The sequence below is a fragment of the Macaca fascicularis genome, chromosome 14 (genome assembly GCF_037993035.2).
Source record: "Macaca fascicularis isolate 582-1 chromosome 14, T2T-MFA8v1.1".
Taxonomy (NCBI): domain Eukaryota; kingdom Metazoa; phylum Chordata; class Mammalia; order Primates; family Cercopithecidae; genus Macaca; species Macaca fascicularis.
Genome location: NC_088388.1, coordinates 82,960,982 through 82,988,611, shown reverse-complemented (window position 1 = coordinate 82,988,611; position 27,630 = coordinate 82,960,982). Strand labels below are relative to the sequence as shown.

At 35.9% G+C, this 27,630-nt stretch overlaps 1 protein-coding gene across 40 annotated transcripts in view; it reads left to right on the top strand.

The window, feature by feature from the left end:
* DLG2 (discs large MAGUK scaffold protein 2) overlaps positions 1-27,630 on the top strand; it is a 2,233,585-nt gene that overhangs the window by 1,682,491 nt on the left and 523,464 nt on the right. For all 40 annotated transcript variants that reach the window (XR_012423578.1, XM_045370161.3, XM_065528807.2 and 37 more), the window contains one exon: positions 20,837-20,973. Coding sequence is in view for 39 of the 40 variants with exons in the window: in XM_045370161.3 (XP_045226096.1) it covers positions 20,837-20,973 (137 nt within the window). In the remaining variant the exon portion in view is untranslated. The remainder of the gene's footprint in view (positions 1-20,836; positions 20,974-27,630) is intronic.

Sequence of the window (27,630 nt, the reverse complement as noted above, 5' to 3'; positions counted from 1 at the left end):
AATGGCTTTGACCAAAATGCTGATAATGATATGGACAATGAAGTACAGGCTGAGGTGGTCTCCGATGGAGATGAGGAACTTGTTGGGAATTGGAATAAAGGTGACTCTTGCTATGCTTTAGCAAAGAGACTGGAGGTATTTTGCCCTGCCCTAGAAATCCGTGGAAGTTTAAACTTAAGAGAGATGATTTAGGGTATCTGGTGAAAGAAATTTCTAAGCAGCAAAGTGTTCAAGTTCTGACTTGGGTGCTCTTAAAAGCATTCAGTTTTATGAATTCACAAAGACATAGTTCAGAATTGGAACTTAAGTTTAAAAGGGAAACAGAGCATAAAAGTTTGAAAGCTTTGCAACCTGACAATGCAGTAGAAAAGAGAAACCAATTTTCTGAAAAGAAATTCAGGCCAGCTGAATAAATTTGCATAATTAACAAGGAGCCAAATGTTAATCACCAAGACAATTGGAAAAATGTCTCGAAGGCATGTTGGACATCCTCACGGCAGCCCCTCCCATCACAGACCTGGAGGCCTAGGAGAAAAAAAAAAATGGTTTTGTGGACAAGGACCAGGGCCTTGCTGCTTTGTGAAGTCTCTGGACTTGGTGCCCTACATTCCAGCCATGGGTTAAAGGGGCCAACGTACAGCTCAGACCATTGCTGCAGAGGATGCAAGCCCCAAGCCTTGGCAGCTTATATGTGGTGTTGGGTCTGAGGGTACACAGATGTCAAGAATTGAGGTTTGGGAACCTCCACTTCAGTTTCAGAGGATGTATGAATATGCCTGGATGTCCAGGCAGAAGTTTGCTGTGGGGGAGGAGCCATCATGGAGAACCTCTGCTAGGGCAGTACGGAAGGGAAATGTGGGGTGGGTACCCCCACACAGAGTCCCCACTGGGGCACTGCCTAGCTGAGCTGTGAGAAGAGGGACCCCATCCTCTAGACCTAGAATGGTAGATCCACTAACAGCTTGCATGATGCACCTGGAAAAGCTGCAGACACTCAACACCAGCCTATGAAAGCAGCCAGGAGTGGGGGCTATAGTCTGCAAAGCCACAGGGGCAGAGCTGCCAAAGACCATGGGAATCCACCTCTTGCATCAGTGTGATCTGGATATAAGACATGGAGTCAAAGGAGCTATTTTGGAGCATTAAGATTTGACTGCTCTAGTGGATTTTGGACTTGCCTGGGACCTGTAGCCCCTTTGATTTAGCCAATTTCTCCCAGTTAGAATGGGAGCATTTACCCAATGCATGTACCCCCACTGTATCAAGGAAGTAACTAACTTGATATTGATTTTACAGGCTCATAAGTGGAAAGAACTTGCCTTGTCTCAGATAAAACTTTGGACTTGGACTTTTGGGTTAATGCTGGAATGAATTAAGTCTTTGGGGGACTATTGGGAAGACAAGATTAATTTTGAAATATGAAAGGGACATGAGATTTGGGAGGGTCCAGGGGCATAATGATATAGTTAGGCTTTGTGTCATCACCCAAATCTCATTTTGAATTGTAATCCACATAATACCCACATAATTTCCACATAATATCCAAATAATCTCATTTTGAATTGTAATCCCATAATTCCCACGTGTCAAGGGAGAGACCAGGTAGAGATAGTTGAATCATGGGCATGGTTTCCCCCATGCTGTTCTCATGATAATGATTGAGTTCTCACGAGATCTGACAGTTTTAAAAGGGGCTCTTCCCCCTTTGGTTGGCACTTCGCCTTCCTGCTGCCTTGTGTTGTTTTCCCTTCACTTTCTGCCATGATTGTAAGTTTCCTGAGACCTCTCCAGCCAAGCTGAACTGTTAGTCAATTAAACCTCTTTCCTTTATAAATTACCCAGTTGTGGGCAGTTATTTATAGCAGTATGAAAACAGACTAATGCATGTATCAATTGTAATGTCTCCTCTTTCTTTTCTGATTTTGTTTATTTGAGTGTTGTTATTTTAGGTAGTAGCTTATCAATTTTCTCTTTTTAAAGAATCAATGTGTCATTTTGTTGATCCTTTATATTGTTTTTTCGGACTATTTTGTTTAGTTCTACTCTTATCTTTATTATTTTTCTCTTTCTGTTAGTTTGGGGTTGGGTTTTTCTTGCTTTTCTAATTGTTTGAGTTGCATTGTTAGATTGTTTATGATGTTTATTGCTATAAACTTCCCTCTTAGTACTGCTTTTGCTGTATGTTACAGATTTTGGTATGTTGTATTTTCATTTTCAATTGTTTTAAGAACTTTTTTGATTTTCATCTTAATTTCTTTGTTGACCCAATGATTGTTTAAGAACATGAACATGTTGTTTATCCATGTACTTATATAGTTTCCAAAGTTGCTCTTGTTTTTGATTTATAGTTTTATTCCATATGGTCTGAGAATATACTTGATAGGATTTTGATTTTTAAGTTGTTGAGACTTGTTTTGCGACCTAACATATCTTCTATCCTGGATAACATTTCATGTGCTGATAAGAACAATGTATTCTGCAGCCATAAGATAAAATATTCTGCAAACGTATGTTAGGTCAATTTTATATAAAGTCTACTTTAATGTTTGTTAATTTTCTGTGTAGATGATCTGTCTAATGCCAAGATTGGGATATTGAAGTACCCCACTATTATTGTATTGGAATCTATCTTTCTCTTCAGAACTAGTAATATTTGTATTATGAATCTGGGTGCTTCAGTGCTAGGTGCATATATTTAGAACTGTTACATACTTTTGCTGCATTGATTCCCTATTATCATATAATTTTCTTATTTCTCTTTTTTACTTTTTTTTTTTTAACTTGAAGTCTGTTTTATCCAATATAAGGATAGCTACTCTTACTCACTTTTGGTTTCTGTTATTATGGAGTATCTTTTTTCATCCCTTTACTTTGTGTCTTTATGTGTTTTTATAGGTAAAGTGTGTTTCTTATAGGCAGCATATAGTTGGATTGCGTTTTTGTAACCATTCGGCCAGTCTATATCTTTTCAGTAACAAATTTAATCTGTTTACATTCAAGGTTAATATTGATATGTGAGGTTTTGTTCCTGTCATATTGTTAATTGTTTTTCGGTTCTTCTGTATATTCTTTGTTACTTTATTTTTCTTTTATTGTTTTCCATTTTGGTTTGGTAGCTTTCTGTTATGATACTATTTGAGTTCTTTCTTTTTAATTTGTATATACGCTTTACCAATGAGTTTTATACATTTGTATGTTTTCTTAATGGCAGATGTGTCCTTTTCCTTCCAGGTTTAGGACTCCCTTGAGCATTTCTTATAGAGCTGATCTGGTGGTGTTGAATTTCCTGTTTTTGCTTCTTTGTAAAAGACTTTATTTTTTCTTAATTTATTAAGGATAATTTTTCTGTACAAAGTATCATTGGCTGGCAGTTTTTCTTTTGAAACTTTTAATATATCATTACATTTCCTTCTGCCCTGTATGGTTTCTACTGAGAAACCAATTTTAGTCTAGTGGAGATTCCCTTATAGGTGACTAGACACTTTTGATGCTTTTAGAATTCTTTGTCTTTGACTTTAGACAGTTTGACTGTAATGTGCCATGGAGAAGACCTTTTGTGGATTGTATCTGTAAGGATACCTCAGAGTCTTCTGTATATGGATGTCTAATTCTCTTGCTAGACTTACGAAGTTTTCATGCAACATTATGTTAAATAGTTTTTCTAACTCTTTCATCCTTTCTCCATCTTGTGAGACCCTGATTATTCAAATATTTGGTCCCTTTATGGTGTCCCATGTGTCATGAAGGCTTTGTTCATTCTCTTTTGTTCTTTTTTCTTCATTTGTCTGACTGGTTTATTTCAAAAGACCTTTCTTCAAGTTCTAAGATTCTTCCTCATCTAATCTATTGTTGAAGCTTTCACATGTATTCTCTATTATATTCAATGAATTTGTCAGTTTCAGAATTTCTGTTTGGTTCTGTTTTATGATATCTATCTCTTTGATAAATTTGTCATTCCTATCCTGAATTGTTTTTCTGACTTCTTTGTATTGGTTTTCATAATTCTCTTCTATATCACTGAGATTCTTTAGAATTAATAATATGAATTCTTTTATTGGATTACTTGTATTTCTTTTTGCTTGGGATCTGTTACTAGAGAATTATTGTGTTTCTTTGACACTGTCATATTGAGTTTTCTTTTTAATGTTTCCAGTGTCACTACATTGATATCTGTGTGATCTGGTATAAGTCATTTCTTCCCATTTTTTGAATTTGCTTTTGTAGGGGATACTTTTTTCCTGAAGATGTATCTATGGTGTCGGTGATGTAGGGCACTTTGGCTTTGATTCTTGGTGTGTGCAATAGTGTAGTCTTTGTATGATTTTTCTTTTGGCTATAAACAGCATTATTTGCATCTGTGATTTTCTTGGTGGCATATGGTGCAGTTATAAGTGGAGGATATGGTGAAGTTCTACTGGAAACCGGGATGCCAAGCAGGCCAGTCTTTGGGCCCCAGTGGTGGCAGCAGTGAGCAGAGCATGTCTGTTCTTGAGCCCCAGTGTAGTGTATGGTTACATTAATGATAGGGGGTCTAGGTGGGCCAATTCTTGGGCCTCCAGTTGACCTATTCAATGCCAATAGTGGTAGCAGTGAGCCAGGCAGGTGGGCAGGTTATTAGGCCCCAGGGAACTTGGCATAACATGGACAATTGCAGTGATAGTGGTAGGACAACCCTCTAAATCCTGAATGGTGTACACTGGCATTGGCAATGGCTGTGATGGGATGGGCTAGCCAATCTACAGGCCCACAGGTGGTACATGCAGGTAAATGCCAGCTGAGGAGTAAGTGGCTGGGTGGGTAGACCCAATCTCAAGCACGTGGGAAGATTTTTCAGGTACCAGTCTCTCTCTTTTTTCTTTCTTTCTTTCTTTTTTTTTTTTTTTTTGAGATGGAGTCTCATTCTGTCACCCAGGCTGGAGTGCAGTAGTGGTGGGATCTCGGCTCACTGCAACCTCTGCCTCCTGGGTTCAAGCGAATCTTCATGCCTTAGCCTCCTGAGTAGCTGGGATTAGAGGTGCACACCACTGCACTCGGCTAATTTTTTTTGTATTTTTAGTAGAGACAGTTTCATCATGTTGGCCAGGCTGGTCTTGAATTCCTGACCTCAAGTGATCCACCCGCCATGGCCTCCCAAAGCCTTAAATGTAACTTTTGGCAAGTGCTTCAATATTCTCAGTATCTAAAATTGTCACCCCTTCTTTCCTGATAAACAATCTGGGCTTCCTGTTTGTATGAGGGACTATGTGGCATATCTTTTTTTTTTTTTTTTGAGATGAAGTCTTGCTCTGTCACCCAGGCTGGAATGCAGTGGCACCATCTCAGCTCACTGCAATTTCTCCCTCCCGTGTTCAAGCAATTCTCATCCCTCAGACTCCTGAGTAGCTGGGACTACAGGCGTGCACCACCATGCCCAGCTACTTTTTTTGTATTTTTAGTAGCGATGGTATTTCATCATGTTGGCCAGGCTAGTCTCCTGAACCCAAGTGATCCGCCTACCTTAGCCTCCCAAAATGCTAGGATTACAGGTGTGAGCCACTGCACCCATCCTTGTTTGGCATACTCTTTACAGTTCTTATCAGGTCAAGTTAAAGGCTGACTATATTTTCCATCATGAAGAAAGAAGTAGAAATAAGGCATGAGTTGATGTGCATTGTTGGATTTAGAATGATTTTTTGACAGCTCTTTTTGTGAAGTTTGTAGAAAGAAAAATGTGTTAGGCACTTAAAAGTGCCCATGATGGTCACTTGAAATGTGTAGTAATAGAATGCCTGAATTGAGCATGAAAGGCTTTTAAATATATAGTCAGAAATAAGGCAGTACGTTTGATAATAGTTTTTTGCCTCTTTAAGTATTTTTATTTAAAATTTTTTTTTTTACTTCTAATTTTTGTGGGTACCTAGTAGTTATATATATTTACGGGGTACATGATATATTTTGATACAGGCATGCAATGTGAAGTAAGCATATCATGGAGAGTGGGGTATCCATCTTCTCAAGCATTTATCCATTGAGTTGCAAACAATCCAATTACACTCTGTTTGTTGTTTTTAAATATTAAGTTATTATTGACTTTATTCACCCTGTTGGGCTATAAAATAGTAGGTCTTATTCATTCTTTCTATTTATTTGTACATACTAACCATCCCTACTTCGCCTGCCAAACTCCCTACTACCCTTCTCAGCCTCTAGTAACCATCTATTTCATATAATAGAAAGTAAAACCATTTACTTTCTATTATATGTCCATGAGTTCAATTGATTTGATTTTTAGATCCTACAACTAAGTGAGAACATGAGATGTTTGTCTTCCTGTGTCTTGCTTATTTCACTTAACATAATGATCTCCAGTTCCACCCATATTGTTGCAGATGACTAGATCTCATTCTTTTTGTGGCTGAATAGTTCTCCATTGTGTATATGTACCACATTTTCTGTATCCATTCATATGTTGATGGACACTTAGTTTGCTTCAAAATCTTAGCTATTGTAAACAGTGCTGCAATAAACATGAGAGTGCAGATATCACTTCAGTATACTGATTTGCTTTCTTTTGGTAGCCAAAAGTGGGATTGCTGAATCATATAGTGGCTCAATTTTTAGTTTTCTGAGGAATGTCCAAACTGTTCTCCATAGTGGTTGTACTAACTTACATCTCACCAACAGTGTACAAAGGTTCCCTTTTTCCCACATCCTAACCAGTATTTGTCATTACCTTTCTTTTGGATATAGGCCATTTTACCTGGGGTGAGATGATATTTCATTGTAACTTTAATATGTTTTCTCTGATGATTAATGATGTTGAGCACCTCTCATACATCTGTTTGCCATCTGTATGTCTTCCTTTGAGAAATGTCCATTCAGATCTTTTGCCCATCTTTTCATTAGATTATTGGGTTTTTTCTTATAGAGTTGTTTGAGTTCCCTACATATTCTTGTTACTAATCCCTTGTCAGATGGGGAGTTTACAAATATTTTCTCCCATTCTCTGTGCTGTTTCTTCATTTTGTTGATTGTTTCCTCTACTATCAAAAGCCTTTTAACTTGATGAGATCCCATTTGTCCATTAACTGCTTTGGTTGTATGGGTCTGTGGGGTATTGTTCAAGAAATTTTTGCCCAAACCCAATGCCCTGGAAATTTTCCCCAATGTTTTCTTATAGTAGTTTCATGCTTTCAGGTCTTAGATTTAAGTCTTTAATCCATTTTGATTTGATTTTTGTATATGGCAATAGTTAGGGGTCTAGTTTCATTCTTCTGCATATGGATATCCAGTTTTCCCAGCACCATTTATTGAAGATACTATTTTTGCCCCAGTATATATTCCTGGCACCTTTATCAAAAATGAGTTGATTCTAGATGTATAGATTTGTTTCTGGATTCTCTATTATGTTACCTTTTTCTATGTGTCTGTTTTTATGCCAGTATCATGCTGTTTTTGTTACTATAGCTCTGTAGCATAATTTGAAGTCAGGCAATGTGATTCTTCCAGTTTTGTTCTTTTTTTCTTAGGATAGCTTGATGTATTTTTAAAACAACAGCAAGCATTAATAAGGAAAATGGAAAGAGACCAAATGTGATCAAGTCATTTTCATGGTTAAAATTTTTCAGTCTCCCTCCTCATTGCCACTAATATAAGGTCTAAACTTTTTAACATGGCAGCCCCATGAGCCTCTCTTTCTACATATAGACTTGCTCTTGACTGTCATTATCTCCTGGAAGTTCAGAAGTTTTGGATGATACAACCTGTCTTTCTTCATTTTCTTCCAATGTACTAAAATATGCTGTTTATTTATAATTCTTTCCACCTTGGTCTGTGAACTCCTTGACAACAGGAACTGTGTTCTGTTCGTATTTATGTTTCCCAGTGCCAGTGTTATGAGTTGAATTGTGTCCCTAAAAAAGATGTTGATGTCTTAACCCACAGTTCCTATGTATGTGACCTTATTTGGAAACAAGGTCTTTGCTAATGGTCAAGTTAAGATAAGGTCATAAGGGTAGACTCTGTTGCAATATGGCAAGTGTCTTTACAAAAAAAAAAAATGGACACAGAGACAGACATGCACATAGGGAGAATTCATGTGAAGATGAAGACTGAGATCAGGATGATGCATCTACAAGATAAGGGATGCCAAATATTGCCAGCAAATCACCAGAATCCAGAAGAGGGGCATGGAATAAACTTACTCTTATAGCTTTCAGGAGGACTCAACCCTGCTAATGCCTTGATCTTGGTCTTCTAGCCTGCAGAACTTTGAGACAGTAAATTTCTGTTAGTTACGACACTTACTTTTTAGTACTTTGTTGTTGCAGCCCTAGAAAACTAAGATAGCCTGGAATTGAGTGTTGTTTTAATGAATGAATGAAGTAGCTCACTACATTATTTTACCCCTGATCCCTTTCTTGCATGGTTTGATAAAGTATGCTTATGGAAAAAAGATCCAGTGATCTTTATTTAGCTCAATAACTCATTTTAAAACTAGTTTTGAAGCTGGGTACAGTGGTGCACACCTATAGTACCAGTTACTTGGGAGGCTGAGGTTGGGGGAATCCCTTTACCTCAGAAGTTTAAGTCCAGCCTGGACAACATAGTATACACCCCTGTCTTTTAAAATAAAAATAAAAAATTAGTTTTCGAGTATCTACTTTGTTCATAAAACCCCTGGGCATACAAAATGAAAGGGTTATTTCCCTCTCTACCTTCAAAGTGGTAACTATCCAACGTGGGGGAATGAGACATTCCTACAACAAATTTGTGCACATCACAGCAGTTATTTATGGCAGCTACCTATTGTGGTTGGTTGGTGTTCATTAGCTGTTAAATGTTCTAAATATCAATGCTTCATATAAATAACTACATTCTAATTTTATGTAGAAAATGATGTATCATTAAAAGTGAGATAAAGGCAGATAAACCATTATATGTGGTCAGTGGAGAGAGAGTACTTTTAAGTTGAAGGAGTGGTGATTAGGAGGAAGAACTTTTCAGAGATATTACTGAATACAAGCCTTTGTGAATGGAAATTTTTCAAGATCCACCCAGTTACCCTTCAGATCTTTCAGCTTGCTTTCTCCAGCAACAACCCCCTGCCAGTGGGACATCCTCATCAAACTTCTACATGTGAGATTATTTTTACATCTTTTAAGTAAGCTATATAACTTTTGTGGCTTTGTGTGCTGGACTCGCTATACTTCCAAGACAGTGTAGACAGTATTCAGAGGTCAGTTTTTAATGACCTTGGTTTGCATGGCAGCAAGAATTAACTTGGAAAAACTGCACAGACAGATGTGGTTGATAGCTAGAAGCAGTGCCTATAACTTTGGTTATATTTTAATGATGGAAGCTCGGGGGATATTCCATTTCAAGTATAATGAAGTAGTCTATAAACAAGTAGGACAGCAGCTAATCACATTCTATCATACAGTCCCGAAAGCAGTCAACTTGTTGTTTGACTATTTGATCTTTAAGGATGAAAACAATTTGGTCAATAATAGTTCTTTGAATTAAGAAATATAACTGTGTCTGTCATTGGTCATTTTTAGTGTTCCTTTAGGGAAGAGGCTGACATACTCTTCATTAATTTTTCACCACCCAATGTGGTAGTTGGCACATTTAAAAATTCTCAACATGCACTTTTTTCCCTTTGAGCTAAAGCAATCAACTAAAGCATACATAGCTTTCTTAATGTGGGATGCTTGACATTTGAAAGTATACCTATGAGATGTGACCATTTGGTCTTTGAACAATTCAATCATTAATTCTTTCTGCAAATATTTGTTGAACAGTTACTATATGTCAGCACTGTGCTAGCATAGTCTATTTTGTGCAACCCCCTGCTTTCTAGGATCATATAATTTTGTTAAAAAGGAAAAATCAGTGCACATAATAGATTAATCTGTAAAGTGATTCAGTCCTGTTTTCCATGCTTTTATCCAGAGTTCTGTGAATTATTGGAGAAAAAAACCTAAAACAGTGCCATTATTAATCCAGTCTCCAAATCCTCACTAGACAATCAACAATTGCCATTTTATGCAATTCTCCAAGCTATTAAATCTTCCATTTTCCCTAATAGCTATTCCAAAACATCTACACTTTCTTTATCCTCTGACCTCACTGCTTCCCTCATTCTTGGTTGATGATCATCCTTTCATGTTACCAGAGTAAACGGAAGATGAGGACTTCTTTAGAGTTCTGTTATTAACCTACAATCTTAGCGTTCATCTCCACCGTCCTTTCCTCCTCTTCTAATTCAGTGGAGGGAGTGATCTCTTATCCTCATTTATTTACTTATTGGATACTTGGATAGGCTGAATATACACCAATGGATACTACAGACATGGTTCTTTTCCTCGTGGAGATTGCACTCCACCTAAAACTACTTATTACTTTCACCTAAACCTTTTTCAGTTTCTCAGCTAAGCCGTGTTATCTCTCAATGCTGGGTCTTCGAGTATGTTTCCCTCTGCAGGGATGATCTCTCCCCAGTCAGTTATTTTCTTGGTTCATTGTTATCTTCGAGGTCTCAGATTGCATATAATGACCTGCAGTTATCCTTCTCTGACACTACACCCTCTAGCCCAAGGTAGGCTGCCCACCTATATGCTCCCATAGCCACTATTCCTCTCATTGAAGCACTTACCACACTGCATTTTCATGGTTTTTACACTTGTCCTACTCTGTAGTAGAAAATAAGCTGCATGAGGATAGAAACATAGCTCTCTAATTCACTGATACAATAACAATATTTAGGCTGCTACTTGACACATAAGTAAGTGTTTAATGAGTTAAATAGAGGAAGAAGGGCTGGCATAGAAAGTTAGTTCTACTGGAGTACAACTTAGAAATGGGAGAGTTTGTTCCATGCTTCTTCCCTAGCTTTTAGTGGTTGCTTACAATCTTTGGTGTCCGGTGTCCCTTCGCTTATAGATTCATCATTCTAATCTCTGTGTCACTTACCACATAAATTCCTCCCTGTGTATTTTTTGTTTCTGTGTCCAAATTTCCTCTTCTTATAAGGGCACCAATCATTGGACCCTAATCCTACCCTGATCCAGTATAATTTCATCTTCTTAAGTTACATCTGCAAAGAACCTCTTTCCAAATAAGGTTAATTACATTCACAGGTACCAAGAGTTAGAACTTCAGCGCATCTTTTTGGGGGACATAAGTCAACCTATAACAGATGTCATGTGAGTAGATTGTGGTGTATGGGGCCAGATGGATGGGATTAAGGATGGTTTGTAATATAGAAATAGAGGTAGCACTATAGATCAGTGTCTAAAATCTTCAGTTATTATGGTAAGGAGGCTGTGGCAAGTTGGAGAGATCTTTTCAGGACAAGACAGAGGAATGGCCAAATCCATAAAAGAAGAAAAGCATTGAGGCTGAGGAACTGAATATTCTAGAGAAAGAGAGGGAAGATTTCAGTTTACAAAAGAAAAATAATGTTTCTTCCTTTGAGCAAAGGGAAAGCAGAAAGGATAGGTATAGAAATGTGAATTTTTCAAATAAAATAGGCATTAAAGCAATGTGCTGAAGGTATGAGTGGGTATTACAAGATACGTAGTAGGAGAAAAAGTTTTGGGCTGTGGCTATATTAAGTTAATTGGGTGATCTGTGAGCAATTCTTCAAGCATGATTGAAGATGCTCTTTGTCAGTGCCTTAGAAATTTTAAACAGAATCACTTCTTTCAACCTCAAATTTTGTCTTTGGAATCCAGAGAGAATCCAAAGAGCAAGAAGATAAAGTTTTGGCTTTTAATTAACCATATTGGCAGTGGCCAGTGTGATTAACTACTCTCTCAAATTAAAATAAAAGATGACTTTTTTTTTTGGTATTTGTTAAAGCAAAGTTTTCTTTCTAAAAAGGAAGAGATGTCAAGTAGTGTGTTATCAGTATAGACCAGTTCCTACAGGGAATGGTTTGTTGTTGTTGTTGTTGTTTAGCTGAAATGTATGCACATTCATAAGTTAAGTTGCCTGTGAGTGTGGGTGTTTTCTCAGACAGGGCCAGCCAGGGTTCAAGATACATTCTGTGTTTCCTTTAATAAAACCATGTAGACAGAATGTGTACAAAACTACTAGTGCTTTCTGTAAAGCAGTAAACACCTTATCTAGCAGATCCTAAATAAACTCTGACAGGACCAGTATGCTTAATAATTTTGAATTGTTTAGAGACACCCCAGAGCCCTCTCCTAAAAAAGTCACATGAAATAAAGTTGAACCAACTCATTGAATGATTATAAGACATCATGGGGCTTAGTTCTCTACACCCACAAAGAATATTCGGGTACATTGTAATCATATGACTTTTCAAAGCATTTGAGTCTTTATTCTGAGCTTCAGCACAGTATCAATCTCTGCTGCCAAGTTTCTGCTTCAGGCCCCACCTCTCACTGACACCTCCTCCTCAGCGTAGGCGGGCAGCAAGGGAAAAGAGTGAACTGTGATCCGTTCATGGTGTTCTCTTTTTACAGGGTGGGAAAAAGATTTTGTGTGGAAAAACTTTCAGTTAAAGACTTTAATCAGGTTCAGACTTTCCTGTGCTTATGCCTGCATTTCTTATGTTTGATATGAGGAATCACTGTTTGGAGATATGCAAGAGAATTGAAAAGATGAACCCAGCTTTGTGTAATTGATGTAATCCTGAAATTCTGTATGTTCATCAAGTGATTGCCAAACAGGTCATTTTTAATTACTTGAGCAATTAGGTGTTTAAATTTGGCATGCCTTTTTCTTTTACTAGAGTACTGAAATATTCACTGATTTTACTTCCTTTTGTGAAATGATTACTTACATTTTTCTGTGTCAGCTTTGTTTATGACCCACATGCAGTAATGTTTAGTCTTATTCTTAATAGCCCAACATTCCACAGTAGGTGGTGTTATAATCAGCGTTTTGGGGTGAGAACTACCAACTCTTTTCACTGACTTTGTTTTATAATGGTCTACTTTGTCATCATGTGATGGTCCAGAGCTATTTCTTTATCAAGGACACTTCTTTTCAAAATGGTAACCAATTCTTTAGTTGTTACAAAACTATTACTTCCCCAAAATCAGTATTTGGCCATTTTCAGTTTCCTTACACAAATCTTCATCCGATTTGAGTCAGGAACTCATTGTATTCATTTCAGTAGGGACTACTCTGGCTTACTGTATCATAAGTACATGTTTTGATTGCCAGGCATTTTCGCTTCAATTTTCACCTCAGTAAAGTGGGACTTTATTAGCCCTGTGTGACATAAATCAGGACGGTTGACTCTTTAGTCATTTATCCAGCCTGGAATCCGAAGATATGTTGGTTTTAAATGTGCATTTTCTTTTATCAGTTCTAACTTCACCTATCAAGACCCAGTCCAAATGCTAAAACTTCTGTTACTTATTCTCCTTCTCCTCTAAGAAGTAAGTCATGCTCCCCTCACATAATGCTAGTAGCAATATAGAACTCATCCAAACCAGTTAGATTATGCCAAAGTGTTATTGTCTTATTTTCCCAACAACTGGACAGTTTATTGAGAGCGCTTTATTTATCAAGCGTCTATTATTGCCAGTCACCATAGAATATAGATATACTTACTCCTTTATTACAAAGAAATAGAAACTCAAATTTGCACAGTTATAAGATGAAAGAATCAGACAGTGAAGCTGCCTCTGCTGTTGTCCCATTGCCTGCTCAGTGCTTACCATAAACCCTGAAAGCTTGAGGATGGAGAACTAATCAAAGTTTACCTGAGGCAATGTGATGCCTTATACAGTTACTGACTGCACCTACCATGGCTCACTGTTTCTGCCCTTTGCTCATTCAAAGCCACTAATTTCATCTTTAAGGGGGGACTTTCTGAGAGACATGGGACTTTCCTTGTCCTCTTACATTCATTAGTTCATTCATTCTTTCACTTCATACATATTTAAGAGGCAAGTATGTACCTGCTTTTGTTATACTTGCATAGTACAAAATAGACCAAAAAACTGTCATCACAGAGCTTACATTTTCACCAAGGAGACAAATGTAAAAAACATACAAACAAAATATGTAGATGATTTATATAGTATATTACAAGGTAATACGTGCTAAGGGAAAATGAAAACTAGAGCAGGGTAAGGAAAAAAATATATACAGTCAGGGGACAGCATTAAATAGGGAGCTTAGGTTCCAGCTCCTACAGAAATTGATACTTGAACAAAGCTCTGAAAGAAGTGTATTCCATGTAGCAGAACAGCTGTAGCAAAGACCCTAAGTAGACAGTCTATGACTATGCCTGAATACTCTAGAAATATCAAGGCTGTAGGAATACAGCTAACAAGAGAAGTGAAGAACCTCTTCGAGAACTGCAAACCATTGCTCAAGGAAATCAGAGATGACACAAACAAATGGGAAAACATTCCATCATTATGGATAGGAAGAATCAGTATCAGGAAAATGGCCATACTGCCCAAAGTAATTTATAGATTCAATGCTATTCCCATCAAACTATCATTCACATTCTTCACAAAATTAGAATAAACTGTTTTAAAATTCTTATGGAGCCAAAAAAGAACCTGAATAGCCAAGACAATCCTAAGCAAAAAGAACAAAGCTGAAGGCATCCATAGCTAGCCATATGCAGAAAATTGAAGCTGGACCCCTTCTTTATAGCTTGTACAAAAAATAACTCAAGATGAATTAAAGACTTAAGTATAAAAGCCAAAACTATAATAAACCTAGAAGAAAATCTAAGCAATACCAGGACATAGGTACAGGCAAGAGTTGATAACGAAAAAGCCAAAAGTAATTGCAATGAAAGCAAAAATTGACAAACAGGATCTAATTAAACTAAAGAGTTTCTGCACAGCAAAATAAACTATCATCAGAGTTCCAGACAACCTACAGTATGGAAGAAACATTTTATAATCTATTCATCTGACAAAGGTCTAATATCTAGAGTCTACAAGGAGCTTAAACACATTTACAAGAAAAAAAGACAACACCATTAAAAAGCACGCAAATAACATAAACACACTTCTCAAAAGAAGACACCCATGCTGCCAACAAACATGAAAAAAGACTCAACATCACTAATCATTAGAGAAATGCAAATCAAGACCACGATGAGATATCATCTGACACCAGTGAGATGGCTATTATTAAAAAGTCAAAAAAAAAAAAAAAAAAAAAAACAGATACTGGTGAGGTTGTGGAGAAAAAGGAATGTTTTTACACTGTTGATGGGAGTATAAATTTGTTCAACTATTGTGGAAGAGATTGTGGCAATTCCTCAAAACCTAGAGGAAAAAAATTCAACCTAGCAATCCCATCACTGGGTGTATATCCAAAGGAATATAAATCATTCTATTATAAAGATAAATACACATGTATTTTCATTGCAACACTATTCCTAATAGCAAAGACATGGAATCAACCTAAATGCCAATCAATGATAGACTGGATATAGAAAATGTGGTTCATATATACCATGGAATACTATGTAGCCATAAAAAGGAATGAGATCATGTCCTGTATAGGGACATGGATGGAGCTGGAAGCCATTATCCTCAGCAAACTAACACAGGAACAGAAAACCAAACACCACATGTTCTCACTTGTAAGTGGGAGCTGAATGATGAGAACACATGGACACATGGGGGAAATAACACACACTGGGGCTTGTCAGGGGGAGGGAAGCGGGGAGGGAGAGCAGCAGGAAGAGTAACTAATGGATGCTGGGCTTAATATCACATTGATGGGTTGATCTCTGCAGCAAACTACCATGGCACACATCTACCAATGTGACAAATCTGACCATATTGCACACGTACCCCAGAACTTAAAATAAAAGTTAAAGGGAAAAAATAAAAATAATAAAAGAAATATCAATGATGCAAGTATGTTTTGAGTGGAATGAAGGAGGGAAAAATTAGCTACTGAAGGGAAGAGATGTGAAATTAGTAACAGGAATGGGGGACAGGGGCATTAGTCATGGCATGCCTTAGCCTGTCTAGGTCTTATAAGGTAGACAGCCTGCCCCTGCTTTAACAGAGTCTATGCAAGAAACACCCAGGTAATTTGTGTTTGGTCTTATTGCTCAGTGGTCCTAGCCCACATCTGTCTTCATAGAATAGCTATCCAAAAATTACTTGCATTATCTGGGCTTAGAACATTGCTCAGATATGTTTCAACTACACTCACCCATATGAACTCACTTTTGGGTCATTATTATTATAGTGTTTCTGGTCAATGGATAAAAAACATACAGTTAGATAAAAGAAATAGATTTTTCTCGGGTTCAGTAGTGCAATAGGGTGGCTACAGTTAATAATAATGTATTATATATTTCAAAATAACTAAGAGCAGAATTAAAATGTTCCTAACACTAAGAAATAATAAATGTTTAAGGTGATGGATATCCCAGTTATCCTGATTTGATCATTACACACTGTATACTTGTATCAAATTATCATGTGTACCTTATTTACATATATTACGTATCCATAACAACTAAAAATTAAAAATGGAAAAAAATTCTTTACATTTACTTTGGCCATGCTCTATAGCAGCTGGTAATACAGTGAACAGTATGTACTCAGGAGATGTTTATTGAAAGAATAGATGTGTGAATGAATAAATGAATGAGGATAGACACAATCTTATAGCACAGATGGATATTTCCACCTGTAAATAAACATATATTCTCAATGTAGACATAAACTACAGATTTATTTATCATCTTGAATATTTAGAATATGGTTAACTGTTAAATAAATTTTAATTGTTTTTAAACACATGCATATTACATCAAAGTGAGGGAAACTGGAAAAATTACTAGTTGTGTACATTCAGAAACATGCTGTGGCTCTGAGAGGGACATTTACTAAAAATACCTTGCTTCACCTTGAACAGAGTCACTAGTTAAAAAGAAGTACATAAACCTAATCTGAAGAAAAAATGTTACTCGATTTTTATCTGTCTATCTATCTATCTATCTATCTATCTATCTATCTATCTATCTACCTATCTATAGTATCCATAGTGATTTCATTGTCTTTTGTGCAGTCTTCAACTTCAAATGTCAACTACATACTTGCTGTCTTTGTTGGCCTTAACCGTCTTTATGGTGCTAATTTATTTCTATAGCTATTCTGTAGCTGAGACCGTGGCCTTTACTGCTAGCATCATGGATGTAAATTGGAGTCTCTGAATTTGTTTTAACCTTCTCTTTTCAGAGTTTGGAATAACCTCTCTACTTTTATAAATGTGGTAGATTGATCTTAGAATGTGGCTAAGAAACTTTTGTAAATATATTTTTTTAAACTTCCCTATATTCATATATAATAAAGTAACAGTTTGGGGAAACATGAGCTGATATGTATTTTAAATTTTATAGGAAAAGCCAATATGGGGTATTTTACTCTTTGGTCATCATTTGCTTAATAAACAGATTGTAAATCTGAGGCAAACAAATATATTCATGGTTCCATGGGGTGGCAAAGCATCAATAAAAATAATTACCCACATCACAAGGAAATTAGATAACACTTGCTTTAATTGCCCTATCAATTTAAATCAATTTTCCATTTATTTTTAACAACTATTATGGTTAATTTAACAATCTTTGCATTTCAAATATAATTCCAGAGATGTTGCTTTATAATTTACTATGCCATCATTTTCCAATTAACTATTTTTGCTATCTTAAGAGCATATAACTTTACCTAATATTTATTCAATAATAGTATAGTGAAGTAGAGTTAATATTTTTAAGTATTTTTTATTATTGTTTTATAAAATGTCAAATATTTTAATGATAGCTTTATTATTTTACTAGGTGTGTGGTTTTTAAAAAAAGTCTTAAGCCAAGTAAGCTATAGAAATTATGTCATTAGTCAAAAGGCCTTTGATCAATATCTATCTTCTTGAGTAATTTGCATGTTAATTATCTTATGATTATAAAATGCAATGAAAATGTATGCTGCAAGTATGGTACTGAATGAGCATTCAAACATATTCTGAAAGGGTTTTTAAAAATCCTTATACCCGGCCGGGCGCAGTGGCTCACGCCTGTAATCCCAGCACTTCGGGAGGCGGAGGCTAGCGGATCACGAGGTTAGGAGATCGAGACCATCCTGGCTAACACGGTGAAACCCCGTCTCTACCAAAAATACAAAAAAAGTAGCCAGGCGTGGTGGCGTTCGCCTGTTGTCCCAGCTGTTGGGGAGGCTGAGGCAGGAGAATGGCGTGAACCCTGGAGGCGGAGCTTGCAGTGAGCCCAGATTGCGCCACTGCACTCCAGCCTGGGTGACAGAGTTAAAGACTCTATCTCAAAAAAAAAAAAAAAAAAATTCTCATACCTTTGTAGAGTCTATTATTCCTTCAAAATGATCTCATAATAATTTTTTAAAATACATTCATGTGTCCTTTAACAATAGGCATCCATTCTGAGAAATACATCATTAGACAACATCATCATTGTTATGGGAACATAATAGAGCGTACTTATGCAAACTGAAACAAATAGACTACTACAAGCCTAGGCTCTATAGTATAGCCTGTTGTTCCTAGGATACAAACCTGTGTACCATGTTACTGTACTGAGTACTGTAGGCAATTGCAAAACAATGATAACTATTTATGTAACTTAACATATCTAAACATAGAAAAAGTGCAGTAAAAAATAAAATGTAAACAGTGGTACACCTGTACAGAGCATTTACCATGAATGGAACCTATAGGACTGGACATTGCTCTGGGTAAATCAGTGGATGAGTAATGAGTGAATGTGAAGTCCTAGTACATTGTTGTACACTACTGTAGACTTGAAGAACGCTGTACACTTAGGCTAGACTAAATTTATTTCTAAAAAGCTTCAATAATAATTAACCTTAGCTTACCATAACGTTTTTACTTTATGAACTTTTTATTTTTTAACTTTTTGACTCTTTTGTAATAACACTTAGCTTAAAACAAACATATTGGACAGCTATACAAAGTATTGTCTTTTTTCTATTCTTATTCTACAAGCTTTTCATTTTTTTTTTAACACATTAAACTTTTTGTTAAAAATGAAGACACACATGCATACATTAGCCTAGGTCTACCCAGGGTCAGGATCGTCAGTATCATTGTCTTCTACCTTCACGTCTTGTCCAACTGGAAGATGTTCAGGGGCAATACCATGCAAAATGTTACAGCATGGATCTGTCATCCCCTGTAATAATAATGCCTTCTTCTAGGATACCTCCTGAAAGAGCTGCTTGAGGCTTTTCTATAATTAATATTTTTTAATAAGGAGAGGAGTACACTCAAATATAACAATAAAAAGCATAATGGAGTAAATACATAAACCAAGAACATAGTTATTTATTATCATTATCAAGTATTATTTATTCTTTACAATTGTATATGCTATACTTTTATATGTATGACTAGAAGTGCAGTAGGTTCCTTTCCACCACATCACCACAATCACGGGAGTAATCAATATGCTATGATGTTACAATGACTATGATGTCACTTGGCAATAGCCATTTCTCAGCTCCATTATAATCTTTTGGGCCCATCATCATATGTGTAATCTATCATTGATCAAAACGTTGTTATGTAGTGCGTGACTGTCCTCTATTCTTGTTATTGCTTCATAGTTTAATATAAGTTAAAATTGTATAAGCCATAGTACAGTGAAAATCATCTCTTAAAAGAGACAGTCACCATGTTTAAAATGATTTGATATTCTGCCATGTTATAAAAATAATAGTCTAAGTATACATTTTAAAGTTTTTGGCCGGATATGGTGGCTCATGCCTGTAATCCCAGCACTTTGGGAGGCCGAGGTAGGTGGATCACCTGAGGTCAGGGGTTCAAGACCAGCCTGGCCAACATTTTTAGTCTCTACTAAAAATTTAAAAAAGTAGTCAGACATAGTGGCATATGCCTGTAATGCCAGCTACTAAGGAGGCTGAGGCAGGAGAACCACTTGAAGCTGGGAGGCAGAGGTTGCAGTGAGCCGAGATCATACCACTGCACTCCAGCCTGGGCAACAGAGCAAGACTGTCTCAAAAAATAAATTTATTTATTAATCAATTTTTTAATGTTCTTTTTATTCTTTATTTTCTAATAGAATATTTTTAAAGAAGTTTTTTATTTTTTAGACTGTATACTAGAATAATTCACTTTTTTGTGTGACTAGCCTCATAATCGATCAGTTAATAACAATAAATGCTAGAAAATATAAAATATGACAAGGTGGCAAGAGAAGAAAACATGAAAGGCAAGCATCTAGCTTCTTTTTCTTATCTTCTCTCTGAAATTATTACATATATTTAAACAGTGTAACTTAATCATGGCTGTTGCCTCAGAATTGTGCAATTTTTGAACAATTCTGTTTTTCATCTTGAAATATCAAGAGTATCCAGGTGTCTGCCCAAATGATTGGTAGTACTTCTGTTCTCTATGCTAGAGTAACAACAGCAATGAAGATCAGTCCATAGACCAACAACGAGCAGGACTAAATTTGTCTTTTTCCTGGCTCACCTAGGACTCCTCCACATCCTTCACCTGATCCCTGCTCTAACCAGTTACCCCTATAAACAGGATAGCTGAGGAAAGCGATTAGGCATACAGTTTGGAAATAGAACAAAACTACTTACATGGGGTTGACTTCAAAATCTGCCTCATTTTCATTAATCAACAACCCTTCAAATGTTTAAATAACAAACTAGATTGAAATACAATTTTTAGTGTTATTTATTGCTGTTACAATAAGTTGAAGATTCATTTTTTAAAACTGTTAAAATGTGGCTAACTGCATTTTCTAAAAACAACCACAACAACAAAACAAGGCTTTCCATTTTCTGTTCCTTTCTTATAGGTTTAGGCTTCAGTATCGCAGGAGGTGTGGGGAACCAACACATTCCTGGAGACAACAGCATTTATGTAACTAAAATTATAGATGGAGGAGCTGCACAAAAAGATGGAAGGTTGCAAGTAGGAGATAGACTACTGATGGTGAGTGTGACTCCAGCAAAACTGTGTGTATATTTATAAAGCTCTTGTTTTCCAATGTAAGACTGTCGTTGTCTGTTCAGGCTGCCATCACAAAATACCACAGGGTGGGTGACTCAAAACGGCAGAAATTTATTTTCTCACAATTCTGGAGACTACATAGTCCAAGGTTCCAACCAATTAGGTTTTTGGTGAGGGCTCTCTTCCTGACCTGCAGATGGCCACCTTCTCACTGTGTCCTCACATGGCCTTCCCTAGGTATTTGTGCAGAGAGAGTTCTCTCTCTCTTTCTCTTCTTATAAGGCCACCTCTTATAAGGCCCAGTCCTATTGGATTACGGCACCATCTTTAACTCATTTAACCTTAATTATCTCCTATAGAACCTATCCTCAAATAGTCATGGGGGGGTTAGAGCTTCAGCATATGAATTTGTGAGGGGTCCACAATTTAGACCTTGGACAAAAATTGAAAAGAAGAGACAGCAGATTTATGAGTAAGAGATCTCAAAAGTATATGTACAATGTATCTATTTTGTTGACATTTTCAAAACAAATCTAGATTTTCATTAATTTTCTTAGATACGCATGGCATAGAGATTATCTGTTGTTCTTCCAATATAATGAGTCTCCTGTTAGGGAGAGCAACTGCTATTTTATAGACTGCTGGAGAGGTGGGGTTTGCATAACAACAGAAACAACACCTGGCTTACTGATAAGCGTATATCCATGGTCCTTTGTGCAACCAGAATAGACACAGCACCTGACTTCCAAGAATTTATGATCTGAGTTCTGCTACATGTGTAAATGGACCTCTTCCTTTCCTCCCCTTAGGGTTATAGCTATTTCATTTGCCAGCTTCTCACATGCTTCAGGAGTCCTAGGCAGTGATTGACCCACAGCCAGAAAGACACACAGCCAGTCTTTCTGAACCATGGAGTTATAAGATAACCTAAAGCAAAATTAAGGCAATTATAAGCAACAAAGCATTTGGGACTGTGTTAATAAAACTGCCTTATGTCCATTTACTGTTGTATGCCAAAATCTACAGGATAATAATCGAATATTGAAAATTAATAGTAGGTAGCTCTCAAGTAAGATTAGCGTATCTGTCTAGTCACATGTCTACCCTTGTAAAACAGGACTTCTAATCTATGTCTGCAAGGAGCCATTATCTCCAACAATTTTGTGAGAAATGTCTGGGGAGGATCAGCCCCCAATCTCAACAGAAGATTAATTTTTATGACTTGTGCAAGTTTTGGAGTTGAACCTCCAAATTTTATATTTATTGTGCCTACTTCCCTCGGCTTTAGAGAGCTGTGTTTAATCCCAGTGGTCTAATTTCATAGTTGCCAATGACCTTTGTGTTCAGTAAGCTTTGTGTTAGATAAGATCTTTGTAATAATCTTGATAGCTAACATTGACCTGGCATTTACTAAGTTCCATGTTCTTTTATAAAGGGCTTTTTTGTAATGTAACATACTTCTAACAGCAACACATTTTATATAAGCAAAAAAGAACTGAGATGTAGACAGGTTTTCTGACTTGCCCATGGTCATATGTTTAATAATGGACAAAACTGGGTTTCAAATTGAGGCAATCTGGCTAGGACCACTCATTACCACCAAGCTATACTGCCTCTTGTGCAACATGTTTTCATTAGTTTCCTTAAATTTGTCAATCAGTTCTTTCCTTTCCTCCTTTATTCGTGATTGTCATTCATTAATTACTTTTTTAATAAGCATGTGCTGCCCACCTACTGTATCCCAGGCAGTAGCCACTATTCAGGAAGGAACTCTGTCATGAGAAAACCGGATGGGCAAAAAATATACCATTAATGACTTCAGTCAAAGTTAAATTTAAGAGTTTTGGGCTGCTTTACCACCTGAAGCCACTACCACTTTCATGCTCAAGAAATTCTGAATTTTGTTTTGTTTGTTTGCTTGTTTGTTTTTGATGTAAAAGTTTGTTCTTATGATGTTGTTCTATCTTCTGGACAAGAAAGGTTGTTATTAGGGTACAAGACCTGAACAACTTCTCTCTGGAATATAAACTTTATTGCTTGAAATGTTGTCTTGGGAATAGAATAAATTGTGACAACCATATTCTACATAGTACTACGTAGAAAAATGAAGAGGACCATTTCATTCTCAAGTAATGACTGTCTTAGATAGTTACTAGTTTGACCTTTGACTCATGGTTCCATAAGAGTTTGATTGTAGGCAGATCTTCTGGTATTTTTTCATTTACTGCTATTGTGCAATCATGGTAAATGGTATGTGCTTATTTCTTGAAGTTCTGTGTAGTTTTTTTTTTTTTTTTTTTCCAAATTAAAAAAAAAAACAAAAAAAACAAAAACGTGCTCCAAATAATTCTGTCAAAGAACTTTCCAGGCACTATACTATTTTTTATTACCATTTTGTTGACATTCATTGTAGATATAATGATTTCAAAAATAGCTGTGACATAATCCTTAACTGTTTTGAGTTTTAAAGCATAGTTTTGTTTTGTTTTGTTAAAGAACTTTCAACAGTAATAGGTCTCTCCTCTCTTATGTAAGGAAGACGTAATTAGTACTTCCAAGTTGAAACTGGAAATGAAAGAAAATGATTCATTTTATACTTTGCAAGCAAAATAACCCTGAAAAGGAGAATAAAGACAAAATCACTGAAGCCACCCTACAAAAACAATTATCTTGCTTCAACCCAAAAATATTTATTAATGCTCTCTTTCTGTCATTCCTTTCCACCTCCTCTTCCCTTTACTACCCTACATTCATATTCTTTGTGTCTTCCCCCTCTTCTACTCTCCTCCCACAAAGGAAGTACAAATGATTTAGATTCTATGATGTACCAGCTGTACCACACTCTGCATATTTTTCTCTAAATATGCTATTCTTTCTAAAGCAATTTGCACCACTTCCTTCTGTCACTTCTTAGGAAAAATTCCACCATATATTATTCACTCGGAGTTCTGTAAGTAAACTGGTCTAAAATAAAACTCCATTAATTTCTTTAGATTTTCACGGCTGAATACTCACAATTCAGGAAGTCTCCTAGCAACTGCCCTCTACTGAGAGCACAGTCATTTTTTAAAGAGTTAGTAATAACAATAACTCTTCTAGTTTCTCAAGCAAAATAGCTATAATGTTGGGCACCACCTGAAGCACACCATCTATATTGGGTACTTTTTCTCCCTGAAATTCTTCTTATATCTCAGAATTTAACATATCTATCTTAAAGGCCATCTTTCATCAACTCTTTCTTGGTACATCAGAAAAGCAAGCATGTGAAGCAGTCTCTGACCTCTCATAGATCCCCCTTTAAGGGTGGATAATACCTCCCGAAAGCTATTTATTAGGTAATAAGTATCATTAAAATGTTTTCCTTAAAATTCTGTTAAAATATATTTTTCTATATATGTCCCCCTTTATTCATAGCTCTGTCCCTTGAAAACAAGAAAGTGAAGACTAATTCCTCTTCCACATATGTTTGAAAGAGCTATGTCTTTCCACTTTTCCACTTTTTAGTTTTTTGGGATGCTTTAGACCTTTTCTCTCCCTTCCAGTAAATTTTATCACACATTCATTTATCTTCTGTAAATAGATTACATTTACTACAAAATTTCTTTAGATTCCTTACAATCTTATTTTCCACTTTAAAAATTCCACGTAAGAGTATAGTATCTGACCTTTGCAAATATTCTACTTTAAGAAACAGTTATTCTGTCTGTCACCTTTGCAATTAGCCTCTTGGTATTTTAAATAAGATGACTATAATGTCAGACCACTCTGATGTTTAATGGGTCAACCCAAATACATGGTATATGTTCTTTTTAGCAAAATTATATTTTTGAAAATTTCCTTGGCTACTTAGAATTTATTGTTCTCTGGAATTTGTTTTGTTTTTTAAATGGTAAAGTGAGAGTGACATCGGATTTTGTGGATTGTACCAGTGGTTTAGTGTTGTCGTCTCAGACAAAATAGATTCTCTTGGCCTTGAAATTCAGTGGTAGTCAGAGTTTAACAGCATAACAGATTTTTAAATTCTTTCATATATTTTCACACATTGGCTTTATTAAGCCCTTCCAAGGTGGTACATATAGCCCAATATGTTAGAAAAGTGTTAACTTCTTCCCCTTTTTCAATATAAACCAGAAATGTTGAATCCAGGATAATTCGATTGTCTTCTCTGCAGGGACAGCATTAGTTATTAGTTGTTAAAGCCCCTCGGCACATTGTAATTTAAGGTTTAAAATCTTAGCCTCTTCTTTACATAAACCCTGCTCAACATTTAAAGAAAAAAATTGTCAGTGAGAGAATTTTTATACCTTTTACAGAGAATTAGTTCTTGTGTTTTCTTTCCTTAAAGGGAAGTAGTAAGTGACAGGAAAAGTAATAGAGACATTGAAGTCAAGTGGAAAGACCTTGGACTCAGATGAGAAAGCTGGATTTCAGTCACAGGCACCTAGCACTGATTTTACCTAATCTGTCTTGGGCAAGTCACATCCATCTTTGGTCTTCTATTTTGACCTCTATACCATAGTAGCATTATATTAGATTGGTATTTCCAAAAGTATGCTTTAAAATATTGTTCTCTTTTCTGTGTCACATGAATAGACTCTGTGACCAAATACACTTGCTGAATTCTACAACTTGTATCCCAATCCTCTTGTAGATTCTCAATGAATTTTAGCATATTAAAAATTCTATGAAGTCCTGCCGTCAAGTAAGCGACTTGATTTTGATTAACATATCTGTTTTATCATGGAATCTTCTTCTTAGAGTAATACTTAACAAAACACCTAAAACTAGTGTTTGGTGGAATATACTCGGGATGTGCTATGTGTGAGCATCTCTTATTTTTATTTGAAAATAAGTATCGTATATTAAAGACATCAAATACTTTTAGGAAATATGAGTAGAAACAATGCAAGTTTCTGAATGAGTATTAGTTGTGATGACTGAAATTATTGTTGTTTTTGGTAAATTTACAAAATTGCCTGATTTCATCCAAGTATCAATAAGAAAATCAAATTGAAGACACTGTGAATATGTAGAAATTATCTGAATAACGAATGGGATATTAAAGCACATTTATTGGTTATACCAATCTTAGATATCTTAGAACCAAGACCTGTAACTCTCTGAGCATGTCTCTTTCCTACCAACAACACATTGCTTTCATCTTGAAAAGATCTTTTGCCTACAACACCTCATTTATTCTTAACCACCATCTTTGAGAGGTAGTTAGGACAGTCGTTACTGTTACTCTTATTTTTCAGAAGAGAAAGTTAGAACTCAGAGATGACAAAGGGATTTCCAACATTACATAACTAGTAAATTGTAAAATTGGATTCATACATAGATTTTGATGTCCTAAAGTTAAATTCCTTTCACTGGTTTTGTCAGCATCTCTGATTCTTGATTTTGGGATCCATGTTTGAATCTCAAGGTAAGCTCTTGAACACTATGAATACCCAATCCTCAGTCAGCCCTGAATAATCAAATCAGGATTTCTGGGGTAGGGATCATACTTCATTTTATTTTTATTTTTTTAGGTTTCCCAAATGATTTTAATGTGCAGCCAGATTAAGAACCACCATCCTACCTTGATCTAACCACACCCTAACCCATTCTGCTGCTACCACTGCATCTCCTAAGGACAGCTTTGGTGGTAGCGCTCATTCTATCAAGCCAGTATAATTTAGCAATTTCCTGCAATTGGCTAAAAAAATTTAGAACAGTTCACTCTCAAAATTCTGTCCCCTGAGGTTAGAGTTACTTCTGAAACAGCAGGATAAAACCTGGACAACTGTTGCTTGAACTCTCCTCTAATTTATCTCAAATGTAATAAGTTATAATACAATGTAATTGCAATGACATATTTTATTTAAGGGTTAGAACCTCCTATGGCATTCTTTTTTATTTTGCTTATACTCAGTGTAATAGCCCTCTTTATAGAATTTGCTCTATAAATATCATATGTTGCTGTCATTTTAAAATTATCTTAATAGCACACTCTATCAGTAAAATACAAAAGGTTGCCACTAATATATTTCTCTCCTCTAAATTACATATATATCACTATGCTAATATATTGTTCACATTTTAAAACATATGAAAATGGAAAAAGAAATATAAATATCAATGTGATTAATATTAATAGAAATGTGAATGTTTTCCTCTTGTACCCAGTGGATTGCCCTAGGGTTCATATCATACTGTCCATTTCTGCTAGAGAAGAAATTTGAGTAAATCAAAATAACCATTCTTGCTTGCTCTCTCTCTTTATATGGAGTAAAAGGTTAAGAAATGAATTAATGATTAATGAAGGAAGAATAAAATCACAGTGATGGAGCTTTGACTGTGTACCTTATAAACTAGTATGATCTGGTGCTAACATTCTGTACTAGCTTTTCATCCTCATATCCTGTGCCTGGCACAGAGCAAGTATCCAATAAAGGTGTATTGTTGCTTGAATGACCTTCATTCTTATTGCTTTCCTCTCTGACTCAACACAAATATAAAATAGAATGCAACACAAATGCTTCATTCTTTCTATAAAATAGGGAATTTTGATTGCTTTTCCTTTGGTGTTCTGCAATCATTTTTTAAAAACTTAGCTTACTACTTCAACACTTATTAAGTGCCAAGTATTTATAT